At 34.8% G+C, this 19,547-nt stretch overlaps 1 protein-coding gene across 1 annotated transcript in view; it reads left to right on the top strand.

Annotated features, from left to right (window-relative positions):
• Nucleotides 1-19,547, top strand: part of LOC150099065 (uncharacterized) — a 232,469-nt gene that overhangs the window by 56,140 nt on the left and 156,782 nt on the right. Inside the window, exons 3-4 of the mRNA XM_090405542.1 lie at nucleotides 3,649-3,727; nucleotides 15,872-15,937. Of these exons, the coding sequence (XP_090261668.1) occupies nucleotides 3,649-3,727; nucleotides 15,872-15,937 (145 nt within the window). The remainder of the gene's footprint in view (nucleotides 1-3,648; nucleotides 3,728-15,871; nucleotides 15,938-19,547) is intronic.

Here is a 19,547-nt window from a genome sequence, read left to right as displayed (position 1 = left end):
ATCTTGCAGACTTGTAGCGGATTTATTTAGAAGTATAACATCATCTGCATAAAGCAAAGAGCTGACATTAACATCTCCAATTTTGATATCATGTTTAATACCACTTTCCTTCATAATGTGATCCATATAGATAATGAATAACAGAGGGGATAATGTACATCCTTGTCTCACACCAGATTTAACATTAAACCATCTTCCTGTACTTCCTTCAATTCTAACTGCTGACTTATAACTCAAATAAAGACTAAGTATTGCTTGATATAATGCCCCATTGACACCATATAACTGTAGCGTATTGAATAGCTTCTCTTGGCACCTTGTCATATGCCTTTTCGAAATCGACAAAACTTAAATACAGATCTCTGTTATATTCCAATGCTTTCTCGACTATTTGTCGTAAAGTGAAGATATGATTCTGACAGTCTCTGTTTGGCCGGAATCCAGCTTGTTCTTCACCAAGCTTTTCTTCCACAATTCTTCTCAACCATTTCTGAAGTATACTTGCATAGATCTTGCCAGGAACACTCAGTAGGGAAATACCTCTGTAATTCTCACATTCAGTTTTATTTCCCTTTTTATATATGGGTACTATGAGAGCCCTACTCCAATCATCGGGAATTCGTCCCTCTGTCCAGGCTTTCTGAACTATGCAGTGCAGCCACTGCATAGTTCAGACTCTTATACCACCATACTTCAGCATTTCTAGTCGAATATCATCTACTCCTGCTGCCTTTCCACATTTCAACCCTTTGATGGCTTTTTCTACTTCAAGTATGGATATGTATTCCTGACTGTATGCCTGTTGAGTGTTTTTTACCACTGTGCTCTCACTGCTTGTTTCATTTAGTAATTTTTCGAAGTAATTACTCCATACTTCAAGGATATCTTTTTCTCCTGTTTTCATGTCACTTTTCTCATCTCTAACTCCTTTTACAGCACCCTTTCCTCCATTTCTAAGCTTCTTCAACAACCTCCAGAATATCTTACCACCTCCTTGATATTTATTTTCTATATTCTTGCCAAAGTCCTCCCATGACAGTGTTTAGCATTCTTGCATTTGTCTCTGTATTCTCTAAGAACACAAGCTGACTTATTTGCCAGGAACTTTTGATATGCTTTCTTCTTTTCCTTCACTGCCTCTTTAACTTCCTGTGTCCACCAGGGAGTTCTGATTTTTTTATCCTTGCACACAACCTCACCACATGCCTCTCTGGCAGAATCAATCAATGTTTTCTTCAGAGTTTGCCACTGAATCTCCAAGGTTTGATTCCTGTTCTCAAACTTTTTCATTTTCTTTTCAATAATCTTTCTGTATTTTAGTCTACAGTTCACATCTGAGAGCTGCTCAACTTTTATTCGCTTTAAAACTTTCTTACATGTTATTCTTTTCAATATGAAATTCAATTTTATCCTGCTCAAGACTAAATAGTGATCACTTCCAATTTCAAATCCTCTGTACACTCTGGTGTCCTGCACCAGGGAGAAAACATCACTATTAACAATAACATAGTCAATGAGACTTTTCTTATTCCTAGCCTCTTCTCTCCATGTGAATTTGTGCACATTTTTATGTTGGAACATGGTGTTAGTAATGACCAGTCCAACAGATATTTGCCATTATTATTAGCTTTGCTCTTTTCTCCAAATTTTCCCAAAATATTTTTGTATGTCTCACAATCATTTCCTACTCTGCTATTTAGATCCCCAACAAGGACCAACTGTTCCTTTTTCATTGTGTCAGGTGCTTTTTCTAAAGCATCAAAAAATTCCTCCACTTCTACCTTAGTAGAACCTTCTGTGGGACCATAGGCACAAATAAGTCTCATTGTCCAGTTCCCCATTCTCATATTTGCCCACGTTACTCTACTTGAGACTGACTGCCATTCAAGAAGATTAGCCTCGTATTTTGTGTTGAATACTATGGCTACTCCTTCTTTTCCTTGATTGTCATTGCCTGAATATAACATTTTGTATTTATTGCTCAAAAAGATCTTACCAGTTTTTGTCATTTTTGTTTCAGTCACCCCTGTTTTGTCGATCTGGTACTTATCTAATTCCTCAGCTAGCTCCATTTCTTTGCCATTGAGGCTTCTTATGTCAACATCACCGATCTTTAACTCTGGTGATGTTGAGTTGGGGTTTGTTTTCAGATTTGTTCCAGTAGCTTACTTTTCGCTGTTCGCCCTGGTTCCCTGGCGAAAACAACAGGGGCCTTGTTTAACCGGGCGATGCCCCAGCCGGCATGAAATTTTGTCATGTCGTACCATCATTTTTTATTTTGATTAACCAATAAGAATACACTTTAGTCGGCTAAATCCCAAATTGCCAGCCCATCCTCGTTCATTCAGTATCCGAGTAGATACCCAACACGGTGCATCACAAGAAGGTGAGGATTGGACATTAGGTCAGAAGCCCTGGTCGGGTCTCCGCATTCCTTTAAAGGCTATGTTTAGGTCTCCTCTCAGTTATACAGCTTTGACCCTTAAGCACCCGAGTTTTGATTATGTATATATCAAATATCTTAACCCAGAATCTGGCTGGATTAAGATATTTAACAGTTGATCAAAGACTGGATAATGGTAATAATGGCAAAATCATATTAAAAATGAAGATGAACTTAACTTTGTATTTCAGAATGTGTGATAAGAGCTGCTCTTAGGTGGTTTGGTTACTTAAACAGAATGAGAGAGTATTATTGGCTAACAAAATAGGTTTTTTTTAATGACAAGATGACAGGAAAGACTCTGAGGAAGACCATTATTATTAGAATACTTAGCATACATGGTTTGATGCAGTTGATAGGGTCTTAGATGACCAAAATATGATATCTGACAATAACGGAGTCCTGATTGATAAGACTAATTTGCTGGAAACTTTTCAGTAGGAAGTTAGTAATGATGTAAACTTTTCTTATGGTAGTAATGGTATCCTGTACACTTCTCTGAGGACACATATGAGAAATTTTTTGATGATTCAAATATAAAACCATATATAAAGAATTCCTGTGATTACAAATGGGATTTGAATCTTTTTTTTTTTTTTTTTTTTTTTTTATCCATGGAGATTATGATGTGAAATGACTAGGCACAGATATGTAGAGAAAATAAAAGAAAGTAACTGTACTAATAATAGTATCATTAAGTAAAATGTAGCGGTTTACTGATTTTTGATATATGCACATTATTTAGTGTATGTTTGAAAGAATAACTTTGGGTTGAAAACTGGTTATAAAGACCTGGCTCTGATCCCATGTACAACACGAGACATTTTCATGAGAAATTTTCAACTGTAGGTGAGTTAAGACTCATGTACATCAGTTACATTTTTTTTTTTTTGAAATCCTAGAAATTTGGTTACTTCTCCAATCCTCTCCTATAAAAATGCAACTGGGTATTGAACATCAGCACTTTATTATTGGGTATTGAACATCACACACATTTTACATTTAAAACTTTCCTAAATGATTTAGCTTTGTCTTGACTTAAAATAATCATAACTGATTTTTGTATGGTTAATTTCACTAACCTTAAATCTAAATTTTAATTATAAGATTAAAATTTGCACCAATTTTTTCTTCTACTGTAGTTTTTATAACTTACAGGATTTGAAAACCATCCTATTCTAATAGTTAATTTCCTGCACTTTTAGGGAAGAAGTTAAAGAGATTCTTCGCAAGAAAAAGGAAGGCTCAAGCACTTTGGCTGCTTGGGAAGAGAAAATGAATGAGGTAATGAAACTGAGGATTGAAAATTTCTAATATTTTTTGTTTTTCTAATTATAAGATGTTTTGTGTAACAGAAATATTATAAATCTCTTTGTTTTCATTGTTTTAGTTTCTTAATGGTTTCATTAAGAAACTAAATTCTGATATATACAACATCATCATAATAATTTTTTTTTGTTTTGTAAATATGCAGGATTCAAGAAATAGTAGACTATTATAATTTATGCCATATTTTCTTTCAAAATATTTCTGCTATCATGAAACTATATGGGAATTGTTCAGTAAATATTTATAGAGTGAAGATAATTGCTAATGAGCTTCCAACTAATTTCAATTTTTGTTGTTTTTATGTGAATTCTACAATGAAAGCATCTGTAGTACTTGGTATTAGTGCCATAGGTGAGCTGAAGATTATATAATCGGAAAACCTATTGTACAGACCAAACCTATAATGTTTCAACGTACTTCATGCCACATGTAAGCAAGGTTTTGGTCTCATGCCTATGCACAAACATCCATGCAATGATAGGATTATTCAAACTAATAGCCCATTAGTTGGGGAGCTTGTACTGTATCTACGTGACCAACTGGGCCATTAATTGGTGAGCATTACGTTAACAATTAAAGTATACCCTTAAATTATGTAAATTATGTAAATACCTATAGAACAAGTAAAACATTTTGGCTGTTTAGGCACAATTTTTAGTGAAGAATCAGATTTAGAAGATAGCAAAATTAAATATGGAAATAGACAACAGCATTAGCGAAGCTGGAATGGTAGGAGTAGGGAGTCGAATGACTATGTGAAGAAGAGAGAAATTAGTCAAAGCACTTGACTAACTATATTATTATATAGCTGTAGTTCAGCTTATAAATATGAGAGCTGGGTTTGAAATAAAATACTTGCTGATCTACAAAAATGAGAGTTCTGAGAAATATTGAGGGAGTGAACAGATGGCATGAATGGCAGCATTTTATTTAAAATTGAGAATATTAGGAAAGAACTTGAAATTAATAGCATTCAAGAATGTGTTAGCAGAACTAATCTGAGGTGGAATGGTCATTTAAACAGAATAGAATGGGGAAGGTTAGCCAAACAAGTGTTCTTTGCCAGGATGGCAGCAAAAAAAATCCCAGAAAACCAAAATTTAGGTGGATTAATATAGTAGGAAGTGCTTTAGAAAACAGAAATATAAGATCTAATAATATTGGAGTCTTGACAGATAGCAGATTAATTTGGATTAATTAATTTTTAATAAGAAGTTAGTAATGATTAGGGATGCATTGAATATTCAGTATTCGGGCAATTGATCATGTTTTTCAGATATTTGGCTTTGGCTGAATCAGTAGAAAGATTTGTATTTGGCTAGCTGAATTTTTTATGAAACACAAAAAATTCCTATTACTTGTGTCATAACAAACACAACCAAGTGGGAAAAGCCTCTCCTTATATTGCACAACTGTTCAAATAGAAAGGTTTCCAAGGCTAATGAGTAAACTTATTCTGTATTACAATTTCTCAGAAAATTTCTTTTGTCACTAGGTGCTCCACAAAATGCTGAAAAATTCATTTTTCTATGTCATAATTTATTGTGAATTCATTTAGATTATTAAATTCATAATTATTCTCTATTTTACATATAAAATAAATTCTGTTAATATTTTTGCTATTTGAAACAATAAGTGCAATATTTTTATGTTGTATTGGAAAGTAAGAAATGTAGAAAAAATTTTTGTAATTTTGAAAAATTATTATAAAACTTATGAGAAGATTATGTTCTTACAAATCCTCTGTAAATTTTCAAAGGTTTTCTTAATTTCTTTTGTACATTTGGCTATAAAATATGGGTAGATCCATAATATCCTCCATTACAGTATCTCACTTACTTCATATCGAAGTATTTTTGTTTTATGCTTTAAAAATTTGACAGGTGTTATATTTAGAGAAATAAAAATTTTGTTTCCCTTTTTTTATCATAGAAGATCCTAAAAGTCTTCATTTTGGTAATATAAAATAAACAGAAATAGAAGATATTAAAGATACATGCTTATTTTGTAGCCGAATATATATATACATATATAAACTTGGAGAGTTTAGAATAATGAACATAGCTTATGAGAATGCAATCCTTCAGAATTGGAGTTGCCTTAGCTTGCTCTACTTAAAACTTTCCAAGTTTCTTAAGTACCAAGTGAAATATGAATTGATGAATACATTTTGGCTCTTTGATAATTACTCTTAAGCACTGACTACTGTTTCCTTATGAAAAATACAATTCTCTAAAAAAGAATTGCTCTGGTATTGAATGAGAATTCTTGTTATTTTAAGGTTTTTGTCTGATCTCTGATGAAAACTAGCAGTTCGAAACAGCTGTCAGGCCAGTGAAACTTCACTCAAAAAAACCAATAAAAGGCAGATAAAGGCAATCTTTACTAAAATTAATATTTTAGTAAACATTGTTATTTCCTGAAAAATTAATAGTTAGATGAAGTATTATTACACATTTTAATATTTCTTCATTTTGGAATTTGGCCGAAGCATAATTAAATTTTAAGCATTGCGAATTATATTCAATAAACAAATGTTTTGAAAGAAGAAAAATACACATTAAATTTTTTTTTAATGTGTATTTTTTTTTTAAAATATTGTTTATAAAATTTAATTCAGTATTCTTTGGCCAGATATTTGGTATTCAGTGCTTCAGCACATCCCTAGTAATGATGTAACTTTTTCATGTACTATCGCATCCCGTACAGCCCCTGAGGCACATGTCAGGAATTTGATTATTAATCACTTTTTCATGTAGGTCCCACCCACTAAAGGTTTTTGTGTAAGCCTCTAGTACATTAGTAGCATGGGTGGACTAAGGATTTTTTCTATTTTTATGAATTGTATATATTTTTTTGTGATTTTTATTTATTTTTACATCATCTGGAAACCCTGCTCTAGAGACCAAACATGGAACTCTTTCAAGCCACTTCAGGCCTCCAACAAGTGGGAAAGTGGTCCCACTCCAGGTGAAGATATTCATCTCCCTGCTTAAAGACACTCGCTAACATCCATGTCTATGGCAGGATTAAACCTGCAGCCTCTCAGTTGGGGAACATTTAATATAAAATGTGAAGAGTATCTCATCACATCATCAGAATGAACACGGAAATAATGCTCAGTTGCATGAAGCAAGAATGGAATGACAATGGATGTTACAGATTTCTTTCTTTCTTTGTATCCAGTCTCATGATACTGTTAGAAACCTGTGGGAAACAGTAAACATAGCCATTAACTCATCTGTATAAAAACAGTTTTATAAAAGCAATTTTCAGCTGTGCATCATTAACGTGGAATCATTATTAAGAATAAAAGAATCATTTTAAACATATATATTTCTCAATAAATTATATATTATATATGAATTCTCCTACTCAAATTGCGAAAAACAAGTAGTTTTATTGTATCACTGAATAAGGAACAGAGACATTTGCAATCTGTGTAATATATTTCTTAACAAATAGTGCAGAGACAACTGGGTTAAAAACAGCTAACTGATTAATCACATCTCTCCTCCAACAGAAACTGCTGTATAGACTCAAGCAAAACCATATGTTGCCCGTGCAATGTATGGTTTTGCTTGACACCACCCTGTCGTGAACGGGTTAAAACTAAGAAATAAATAGTGAATGTGTTTCAGATATTATGGAATTCGGTTGAAGAGAATTAGCATTTTAACTCAATTGTTGGCTTGCCTTTGTCTTTGGTTCGTGCGATCTTTTGTTAATACCACACCAGTCCAATTCCTTCCTGTACCTAATTTACTTTAATAGGATGATTTATACAAAAAAGCAGTATATATAGATAGCTAAATATTGTTTTATATAATGTTCCATTTACATTATATAATTGTAGTTTTGAACAGCTTTTCTCTTAGTACTGTTGTCTCTTTTCCACATCTACAAAAATTCCATTTTGTAGGTGTGGTTCCATTACTACAGAGATTCCATTATTTCTTGATTATTTGGCTTAAAGTAAAAATTTTATCCAAACCCCTGTTTTACTTGAACTCAGTTTGTTCTTCGCTAATTTCTCCCTTTATTCCCAAAATTCTTTTCCAGTTTTTTTTTTAGTTTCTTCTGCGTAGGGTTCCCAACTTACCAACTTTTTCTATAGTGTTGGCTGGAGATTTAATTCCAGGCTGGGGGAGGGAGTGTAACAAAAAATTTCTTAATTTTTTAAAAAAAATTTTTATTTCGATAAACAAAACACATCCACACCAAAGAGATATAACATATAAAGTATATAAGAGAAACACTGAATTATTTTTATTTCAATAAACAAAACTGACTATTAAAAGTAAATATTATATTTTGATATCTATGTTGGCGGCCTTGCATAACCTGCAAGGATTGTGATTTGTATGGATCAATTAAGATCCGTACAAATCACAATCCTTGTCGATGAATTATTTGAATTCGATATTAAAGTTCACATGAGTGCACATCTTTTACTTAAGAGTTTGATGCATAAGTTTTCTATTCCCATGCCATACTGATTCGAGTATTCTCTACAAATGCATTGCTTATGGGAATACTTGTGAAATTTTCAACAATCATTTTAACTGCTGTTATTTCCATTGATTTAAAAATGGCTACTCATAGAGCTTCTGTCAACATTATAATAATCCTGGGAGTTTGGAACTCATTAAGGGAAGCCACATATCACCTGTAACAGGTGTCATTTCTTGAATTCATTCATTCATGCTGCCTGCACTCACAAGCTCCAGAGATAATCTATTCCAATCACACATCACTATAAGAGAAAAATCTACCTCTCATCCTCTCCTGAGTATCCTTAAAATTAAATATTCCAGCTACTGGTATCCTGTATGACCCTTTCAGAAGTTGAAGTCTCAATTATATCACTTCTCTTTCTCCTGTTTACTACTGTCTGTAGTCCAAATTCTCACTCTTTCTTCGTAATCTGTATTCCTCTACTGACATCATCAGTCCTTTGCAATCATGGGAATTAAGAGACTAGACCTGTGTACAATAGTACAAGTCAGGGTGTATCAAGGCGTTGTGAAGGGCAACATGAATTCCTTACACTTGCATGTCAGGTTTTGTTTCAGCATTACAAGTATCCTCTGAGTTGTATTTGCAATCTTTGCTACATAGCCCTTGTAGCAAGGGCTATGTAGCAAATAAAGATAAAGATAACCTAGATAAAGATCTCTAGCCTGATTGGTTTCTTTTAGCATAATCTCAACAATATAATATGACATTGGATATCTCATCACATCAAAGTGCATAACTTTACATTTACTAACCTTGAACTGACAGCCATTTTCATATGCTCACAGTTCCTGACTGGTTTTTCCCTTCAGTAATTTTATTATTATTATTACCCCAAGACCTCATGGAGTCAAAGACTCATCTGGGAGGTCCTTTTATCATACACACACATCTCATCATACCGTGTCTTAAACACACTCAAACTCCTTGCAGACACCACACTCTCAGGCAAGGCATTCCAATCATTCACAACTCTGCACGAAAAAAACCTGCTTCAGAATACTTGCACCCTCTTTATACAGTTTTTAGGGATGACCTCTGGTTCTCCCCTGATCTCTCACAATTTGCTGTAAAACTTCTCCAGCATTGATCCTAAAACAACCCCTTACCAACTTGTAGGTCTCTATCATATCTCCCCTCTTCCTCCTGTCCACCAGACTCTGCAAATTACATCTTCTCAATCTTTCCTTCTACTCGACAGTCAGTCAGTCACCTTTGGACCCTTTCCAACATCTCTTCATCCTTTCTGAAAACCCGGTGACCAAATCTGGGCACAATAGTTCATGTGTGGCCTAATCAAAGCCTTATACAACGGAACAAGAATCTCCCTATTTCTACAAGTCAGTGTCCTCCACATCATTCCCAGAAGCCTTTGTGTTGTCTTCACAATTTTGGCATTGTGTCCTCTAAATTTTAGATCCTTATCCACTATCACCCCCAGATCTCTTATTTCCTCTACCTCCAACAATATATTCTCACCAAGCATAAATTTTGCATCCCATCTTTGTTTTCCAAATTTTAAAACCTTACATTTTCCAACATTGAACTCGCATCCCCATTTCCATGCCCAATCACTCAATTTATTCAAATCTTCTTGTAATGCCACAACATCTTCACTACTCTTTATGGTTCGTCCCAACTTTGCATCATCTGCAAACAACTGAATATCTCCATCCAAATCTTCGCCAATATCATTAATATACAAGTTAAACAGTAATGGTGCTAAAACAAACCCCTGAGGCACTCCACTAGTGACTTTCCTTTTCCTGGATATCGCACCAACATACACAACTTGTTGATACCTATCAGATAGCCAGTCTCCAATCCAATGCGCTAATCTAATATCCAACCCCATCTGCTCTAGTTTGTCAACTTATCATGAGGTACTCTATCAAAAGCCTTTGCGAAATCCAAGTATATTACTGTGTATCCTTCTCCTCTGTCCAAGGAAGCAGTCACTTTATTGTAATAAGTAAGTAGATTACTAAAACATGACCTCCCTTTAGAAAATCCATGCTATCCATCAAAGATAATACCATTGTTGTCAACCTAACTCTGGATCCTAGTTCTCACAGGCTTCTCCAACAACTTAACCACAACACCTGACACAGAGATAGCCTATAGTTTGATGCTTGAGTTCGATCACCTCCTTTATGAAGTGGCACAATCTTGCCCTCCTTCCACTCCTTAGGAACTTGACCAAGTGCAAGACTCATATTAAAAAAATATGTCAAGGCAGGTGTCAACTCCCTGGCACATTCCTTCAGACTACGTGGTGATATATTATTAAGTCCCACAGCCTTATTTACATCTAGTTTACTCAACTCCCCAAACACCTCTTGCTCACCTACAGTCAGTCTCTCCTCCCTATCATCATCTGCTCTCAATCTCTCCATGAAGTCACATACACAAGATTGAAAGATCTTTATGAACTGCTCATTAAGTATTGAGCAGTTCATAAAATCCACCACACATTCTGCAACAGCTGTCTTTATACCATTTTCTCCAATCAATGTCATCCTTCCATAATCATTCTTTCTTTTGCTGGCTACATATCGAAAGAACTCCCTAGGATTCTTTTTAGCTTCATTAGCTAACTGCTTTTCATACCTCTCTTTAGCTACTCTCACCAACCAAGTCACCCTCCTTGCCTGGTCTTTGTAGACCTCAGAAATTGATTATTTCCACTTCTCTTATGCTGCCTCCACAATGCCCTTTTTCTCTGTATCACATGCTTAATCTCTTTATTCATCCATCTCACACCTCCTTTATTTAACCTTCTCACCCTTGGAATACATTTAGACATTGCATCTACTAGATAGTTTTTGAAAATCCCCCATGCTGCATTGATCTCTTTTCCAGCTAACTCCTCATTCTGCGCTACACCCGCAAGCTGTCTCATGAGTTCTTCATAATCATCACCCCCCCTTGTAGTTCCACATTTTTGACTGTAGGTGACTTTGTAGGCATTGCCCACAAAGTCACCTACAGTTGTATAGTTCACCATTGTCCCCCCCACCCCACCCCCATTTTATCCCGGCTCGGGACCAGCATATGGCCGAAACGTATCTATGATTGCAATCCTTGCGTGTTCTTCGCTGGACCAGTTTGCCTGTTTTGTGGACGAAAAACCCGAGTTTCCGGGTGAAAAAACCTCCTACCTCTCTATGAGACCGGCTAACTCACGTTTAGTTGAAAGAGACCAGATAAAGGTTCCTCACATCACTGACAGGAATCGAACCCAGGTCTTTCTGACCAATGGGTTTCATCTATACTGATGAGCTACGGAGGCTTTGCTCATAGTTCCATCATATTCAATTCATTCAAGTAATGCGTATTAGCTTCTTTCCTGATTACCTGCCTATCTATGCATCATCAGCAAACAGCTAGATGTCACCTGCCAAATCCTTCTCAGTGTCATTCAGTGGAAAAATAACAGTGGACCAAGGACTGATCCCTATGGTACACTTCTGGTAACCTTAAATCTTCCAGTCTGACACCTTCTATATACCATTTTTTCATGTGTCAGTCAGCTGTCCTCTTCATTTTAAGGGTCAGTCCCAGTTGCTATGGAGAGTTTTTCTCTCTTCCAGGTCATCCTATTTCTGGCTTTCCTCTTTAGTAGTAACCTTTTCCAGATAATCTAAACACCTCCTCTAAGAATGTATATTTCAGCTGGCCTCTTCTTCTCTTTCCTGGTATGTTCCCTTCTAATACATTTATAATCCATTCATTATTTCTCCATGTGTACCAGGATCCTTTTCTTTAGTGTTACACAGTGATCAGCATACATTTTACAAAAATTATGGACTCTACAACTGTGTTATAAATAATTATATTAATTTCCCGGTGTTTCGACCTTCATATTAAGGTCATCATCTGGAGTATACACATATGTATACAGAGACAAGCTAAATTACATTTCACATAGTATATTGAAAAGACTGATTTGATCAATGGTTATTCTACTGGCCTGACCTCTAGTGAAAATAAAAATTAAAAAAAAACAATAAATAAATGAAAGAAAATAAATTAACTAAATCAAAGCTATATTCTGTTTATGACAACATCAGAGAAACATTCTTTCATATAGATAGTTTTGTTACAGTGAAAATGATGTCCTAATTTAACATGACAATTGTTATTTAATAATTAAACACCTAAAAACCACAGTAATAACTTTTAGTTAATAAAGGTACAAATATTTCATGCTGAAATTAACAGTACATCTTCAGTGTCATACAAACAGTTAAAAAAATGGAATACAAAGTAAAGAACAGTCGGTGGATCACCAATTAATATAGTTGCAGCATGCTAGGAGATTAATTACTAAATATTATTAAATAATCCTTTAAAGATAATTAATTTTTACTGATGGTCGCATAAAATAAGAGTCTCCGAGATTTTTGAGAGAGTGAGACAGTCATTTCGATTTAGATTCGGCCGATGTAAAATAGCTTCACAACTTTCTTTAAAGAGGCGTTCATATTTGAACCTACATCTATGGAGGAGAAGAGCTTTATCCCACTGGGTATTATGAGTAGTGTCAATGCGATGTTGTGCTAGACTAGACTTATGAGGTTTCATGTATTCAATATAATATTGATGTTCCTTAATTCTTTTTTCCACAGAACGGCCTGTTTGTCCAAGATAAGATACATTGCATTCACATGGTATTTGGTAAACACTCGCCAAAGATAGAGGTGACAGTTTATCTTTTGTAGAAGGCAATAAATAAGAAATTTTGTTGATAGGAATGTGTACATGGGAATCAGATGATACTTCTTCAAAATTCTGCCTATCGGTTCTGAGATGCCTGGAATGTAAGGGATTGGAACTCTGCGGTCTGTTGACAAAACCTGAGGTATTGGATCATAGGACTCGATTATCTGCTGGATTTGATTGGGGTTGTAACCATTTGATTTTATTTTGGACAAACAGGCCGTTCTGTGGAAAAAAGAATTAAATAACATCAATATTATATTGAATACATGAAACCTCATAAGTCTGGTCTAGCACAACACAGCATTGACACTACTCATAATATCCAGTGGGATAAAGCTCTTCTCCTCCATAGATGCAGGTTCAAATATGAACGCCTCTTTAAAGAAAGTTGTGAAGCTATTTTACATCGGCCGAATCTAAATCGAAATGACTGTCTCACTCTCTCAAAAATCTGGGAGACTTTTATTTTATGCAACCATCAATAAAAATTAATTATCTTTAAAGGATTATTTAATAATATTTAGTAATTAATCTCCTAGCACGCTACAACTATGTTAATTGGTGATCCACCGACTGTTCTTTACTTTGTATTCCATTTTTTTAACTGTTTGTATGACACTGAAGATGTACTGTTAATTTCAGTATGAAATATTTGTACCTTTATTAATTAAAAGTTATTACTCTGGTTTTTACGTGTTTTATTATTAAATATACTATGCCACAGGTACCTCTAAAGATATGACAATTGTTATATTAGGTTTGGGATCTTGGATTACCTATGGTCCTATTTATAATTAACTCTTAGGGTGAAAGGTTAAATGGGGGTAGAATATGTGCTTTCTATATGCTTAGGATTTTTAGACTATTATTATTGTTAAGCAGTTCAACGATGACTTCTAAGGCCGGAACAGGCCATGCTAGGCCTAAATCCTCTATACATATGATGATGATGATGATGATTATTGTTAAGATTAGGGATTGATAAGAATCTCACAGGCCTCCTTAAATTTACATTCATACCATGTTTTGGTGTGATGTAAACAACAGGTGCTTTTCCAGTCAGTTCTACGTAAAGTGGTCAGGGCATGATCAGAAAGACCAGCTTGACCACAGTTATTATGTTTAATGTGTCATTTGTGTTCCTTTTTTCTGATAGGAATTGTGCGTCCTGTTTCCCTTATTTAGGGCAAATTACAGGTGCAATGAATATGGCATGCTCCAGGGTGGGCCAGCAGAGGGAGTGGATCCTTGGATGAGTTGAGTAAGTTCTTTAATTTTGCAGGAGGTTTAAAGGTGGCTTTAAGGTTGGCTGTAACCATTTTTTAGGAAGGTATTGCTGATAACTTTTAATTCATCTTTAAATGCTTGTTCATTGGAGCAAATCTTCAAAGCCCCATTTTTTAGTGTATTATTGCCCCCTAGTTTTTGTGTTGGGTGGTGGTAGGAGTTTTTGTGTGTTTATTAGTCAGTATGTGTTGGTTTCTGGTAAACAGTGAAGGAAAGACTGCCAGATGGAAGATGTGTGACAAGTGTATCTAGGAACGGAAGTGTGTTCTGCTTTTCAATCTCAATTGTGGATTGTATGAGTTTGTGTTGTTTCTTTAGGTGACTGAGGAAAGTGTCTGTCTGGTGACCATGGGGCCAGATAGCGAAAATATCGTCAATGTATCTAAGCCAGACTTTGGGTTTTAAAGGAGAGGAATCAAGAGCACGTTTGCTCAAAATGTTCCATGTAAAATGTTCCAAGTATACATGAATTGCAGAAGCCCATGTGTCCCATCCCTATTTTAATGCCTTATACTAACTATCCCATTCTGATTTGATGTCCTTCGTACTCACTCGGGCATATTACACACATTCATACACTCAACTGTCTCCCTAAAGTCTGCATATTCTACTCCCCCCCCCCTTAATAACTCTAGTTTTCCTGATTCTGCACACCCACTTCATTCAACAACACCTTTTCAAGTCTGTACACCAAATCCATTCAAATGTAAACCATCCATCTTATGCAAATCCTTTCGCCCATCGAACTCACTCCACACATCCACAAATTCCACACTACTCTTCCTGCATAATCTGCACATAAAGTCATTAGCAATTTTGCAGTGATAATTAATGTAAATTGGAGACAGATGGAATGAAACCTTGCATGATGAAAAACTACCCCTCTTCTCCCTCAACAGACACTATAATGCATGCACTAAGCAAAAAAAGTTTTATTGTAGTACGAAACATGGTATATAATAGCACAATATTGTAATGACCGGTGTCAAAGTTTCAGTTATAAAAAATATATGGTCACATCTGTTTATAATGTAGTCTCTGGGTGCACATATATTGTATGTGTGTGTGTGTATATATCTATATATAGATATATATATAAATGAAACGTAACCAGTAGATTGAAAAACTGATTTATTTTAAAGAAATGATGTTTTATGACTAAAAATGATACATAGAAAACAGGAATTTATTAGTTGTTACCTAAATAAACAAATTACATCAACTAGTTTTGCCATCTAAAAGAGAAATGGTGGTGTGGCTTCTTCAGGGCTAGACACATCAAAACAAATATGAATACAAAGGTCATGAAGTTGATAAAATGCTAAAAGTGTTGCAATGCAAATAGGCAAGAACTTGTTTTTCCTTCCTTAGCAAACTAGGTATGTTGTTGATAACAACAACAAAAAAACTATTATTTCCTTTCCAACATTCAGATTCTTAGTAAAGAATAAACTAACTGAATTTTTTTGCTTAATTTTTATTTTTCTGATAGCATTCTCTCTCTCTCTGCATAGTATCTAAGTGTATTTATCCAGCTATTTAGTCAGACTTTTTTTATTTTGTTTATAGCGGTTCAGAGAAGACCTCAGGAGAAATAGAGAAAAAGTAATGGGAGAATCTTCCAGGGAAAATGTGGTTTGTGTCATAATTAATTAGCATCCTTTTTATTCATTATGTAGATTTAGAATGTTATTATTTTAACTCTTTCATTGTACTATAATGTTTTTATGTGACTCCCACTACAGAAAGTTATATACCTATATTACATTAGTATTGTGGATGAATTAAGGATTTTTTTTTCCTGTTTTTATTAATTTACTAGGCCTCCCCCAGTGTTCCTAACTGGTAGGCCGGTTCTCCTTGAATTCTGATTACTCGAATTTCGAAGACTCAACATCCAGGGTAGCCCCTGAGTGTCGAGAAACTCAAGAAATTCAAGGAGAACCAGCCTACCAGCCCGAATTTCGGGCTGGTAGGCTGGTTCTCCTTGAATTCTGATGACTCGATTACATAAAAACGTTTAATAAAAAGGCTTATCATTATATACATAGGGTAGATATATATTTTCTTTTTTTGAATGTAATTTGGAAATCGTGCTCTAGAGACAAAACATAGCATTATTTCTTTCCACTTCATTCATTCATTAAAGAAGGTAGTGATCCTACACCAGGAATGAGGAATCAAATTCATCTGCCCAAAGACAATCACAAACATCAGTATTCACAGCAAGATTTGAACCTGTTGGTTGTAGAGTGGATCCATTACCACTCAGCTGATTTGGGAGATAAATGTCTTCTAAATAAGAAATTGTACAGTAAAACTTATTTGTGCTTATGTTCCCATAGAGGATTCTTAATGAAGAGGAATTTTTCAAGGCATTAGATAAGGCCACTGACACAATTAAAGATAGAAAAGTTGATCCATATTGGAGATCTGAATGGCAGAGTAGGAAATGGTGGCTAGACATACAAAAATCTTTACGTTTTGAGAAAATTTGAAGAAAAGATCAAAGCTAATAAATTGTGTTAAGTGCTGGATTTTTTTTCAGAACATGGGCTAGTCATTATTAAAAACATGTTCTAACATAAAAATGGGCACAAATTCACATGGAAAGAAGACACGAGAAATAAGTTTCATTGAGTATGTTGTTGTTGATACCAAGAGTTCACAATAGTTCATGATAGGGATTTGAAACGACTGTCATTTAATTTTTAGCAGGATAAATTTGAAACAAAGAAAGAGGTGAACTGTAGATTCAAAAATAAATTTTATTCAAGAAAAATGAAAAAGTTTGAAAACAAGAACCAAACCATGGAGATTCAGTGTAGACTAAATAAAATATTGAATGATTCTTCAAGAGAGGCATGTTTCAAAGTTGTTTCCAAGATTAGCTTAATCAGAATCAGAAGTAATTTGAAAGATTGTTAAATGAAACTAGAAGCAAGAAGTGGTAGAAAATATTTCAGAGGAATGCAATCAGGAAGACATATCAATACATGTGGTAGGAAAAAAAAAAAAATCAAAAACTTGAAATGTAGAGTTGGAGTAGATGGTATTTTACTAGAAATGCTGAACTATGGAGGTATAAAAGTTCGACAATGGCTGCATTGTATAATTCAGAACGTCTGTTTGGAAGTTCAGGTGATTGGAGTAGAGAGCTCATAATACCTATCTATGAAAAAAGGGATGAGAATTATAGAGGAATTTTCTTATTGAGTGTTCCAGGTAAGAGTTATGCAAGCATGCAAGAAGAACTTGCTGGATTCAGGCCAAATAGAGGGTGTCAGGATCAGATTTTCACTTTTAGACAGTTGAGAAATCATGGGAATATAACAAGGATATGTATTTAAGTTTAAATCTGAATAGGCATATGCCCATGTGCCAAGAGAAAACTGTTCAGAATGCTACAGTTGTATGATGTAACTGAGACATTATATTGAGCAATATATAGACTGTATTTGAATTTTTAGGCAGCGGTTAGAATAGGAGGAGGCACCAGGAGACAGTTTGATGTTACATCAGGTGTTAAACATAGTGGAATGTTATTTTAACTAGCTACCAAGTAGTTGGGCAAGAAACAGAATGACATATGTATGGATTATAATTGTTTTACAAGAAAGTTTAAAGAATCCTCAGAAATGCTCCGTATCCCCAGATTAAACTATGGCTTGTTATTAAAACCAAGGTTTAATTCTACACAAGTTTTTGATCTGCTTCATCAAAAATCTAATAACTTCGAACCTGGTACATAACAGAAATAACTAGCATTGTTCCGACATGTACATCGTAATTAACACACCAGTTTTTTCTGGTCAGTGCTTGCATATGCTCGTTTTGAACTTCTGATAACATCTGCATGTGTACTTAATTTCTGATAGTCTTTTATACATGTTTTGCACTTCTGATGATGTAACCCTGATGATTTACAAAACTTGTTGGGTTATATTGTTCAATTTAATAAACCTGTTTTATGTTTAGAAATGTGGTCTCACTAGCAGAAATTAAATGAAGATTTGCTAAATTGTAGAAATATTCGAATTCCTACCAGATTCATTTTCCTGCCTTGTTGATCTGCAGCTTGATTAGCTAATCTTAGATGGCCGCAGCCGAATCTTAATTCTCCCTGAAATTTTGGTTCAAGGGGATCACTCCACAAACTTGAACAACTTGCATCTCTGATTTTAACATACTTTTTCTGTATATACAACCAGTTTCCAAAAAAAGGTGATAAATGATTTACCATCAAGCTATCGACAATTGTACTCACATCAGTTTTTTCTAAAGTAATGTAGAAGATTCTCAAGGTGTTTTAAGTCATTTTAAACATTTTGAGAACTACTATTCAATTAGTGGCCACCAGTATGGATTTTGCCACTCCAGATCCACAGAAGATCTCGTGGCCTATATCACTCACATTTGGACACATTTCATGGGAAGGTTTAGAGAAACCTGGTGTGTGGATGTATATACAACCAGTTTGGAAACTGGTTGTATATACAGAAAAAGTATGTTAAAATCATTAAAATGTCGATAGCTTGATGGTAAATCATTTATCGCCTTTTTTTGGAAATTGGTTGTATATACAGAAAAAGCATGTTCAAATCGGTTAAAATGTTGAGATTCGGCTGCGGCCATCTAAGATTAGCTAATCAAGCTGCTGATCAACAAGGCAGGAAAATGAATCTGGTAGGAATGCAAATATTTCTACAATTTAGCAAATCTTCATTTAATTTCTGTTAGTGAGACCACATTTCTAAACATAAAACAGGTTTATTAAATTGAACAGTATAACCCGACATGTTGCTCTTTACATCTGCAAGGCTTTTAATAGGTCTGGCATCGAGGGCTTCTCAACAAGTTACCATCATTTGGACTGCCTTCGTTCTTGTGTAAATGGATCACCAGATCCATTTTCAGGTCAATCCCTGTGTGTAATGGTGGATTGCATTCTCTCCTCAGACTTTCCTGTCCATGTCAGTGTCCATCAGGCCTCCTTCATTTCACTCACCTTCTTCCAATACTTATAAAAATGACCTGCTCTCATTGTGACTGCAAGTCCTATTCATAATTTTGCTGATGATAGCAGACTTTACTCATCCTACTCATATGACAGTGTTTCTCAACGTGAGGCATATGAACTTCAGACATCTGAAGCTTCAAGATCACCTATAACAAGTGCTCTAAACACCAATCTCCACAGGGTGAAAATATTCTTGACAGGGGTGAAAACAACCTGGTCAACTTC

The sequence above is a fragment of the Typopeltis vanoorti genome, chromosome 15 (genome assembly GCF_054136105.1).
Source record: "Typopeltis vanoorti isolate ZY-2024b chromosome 15, IOZ_Tvanoo_1.0, whole genome shotgun sequence".
NCBI lineage: Eukaryota > Metazoa > Arthropoda > Arachnida > Uropygi > Thelyphonidae > Typopeltis > Typopeltis vanoorti.
Note: the sequence above shows the minus strand (reverse complement) of the source record. Positions and strands in the feature narration are given on the sequence as shown.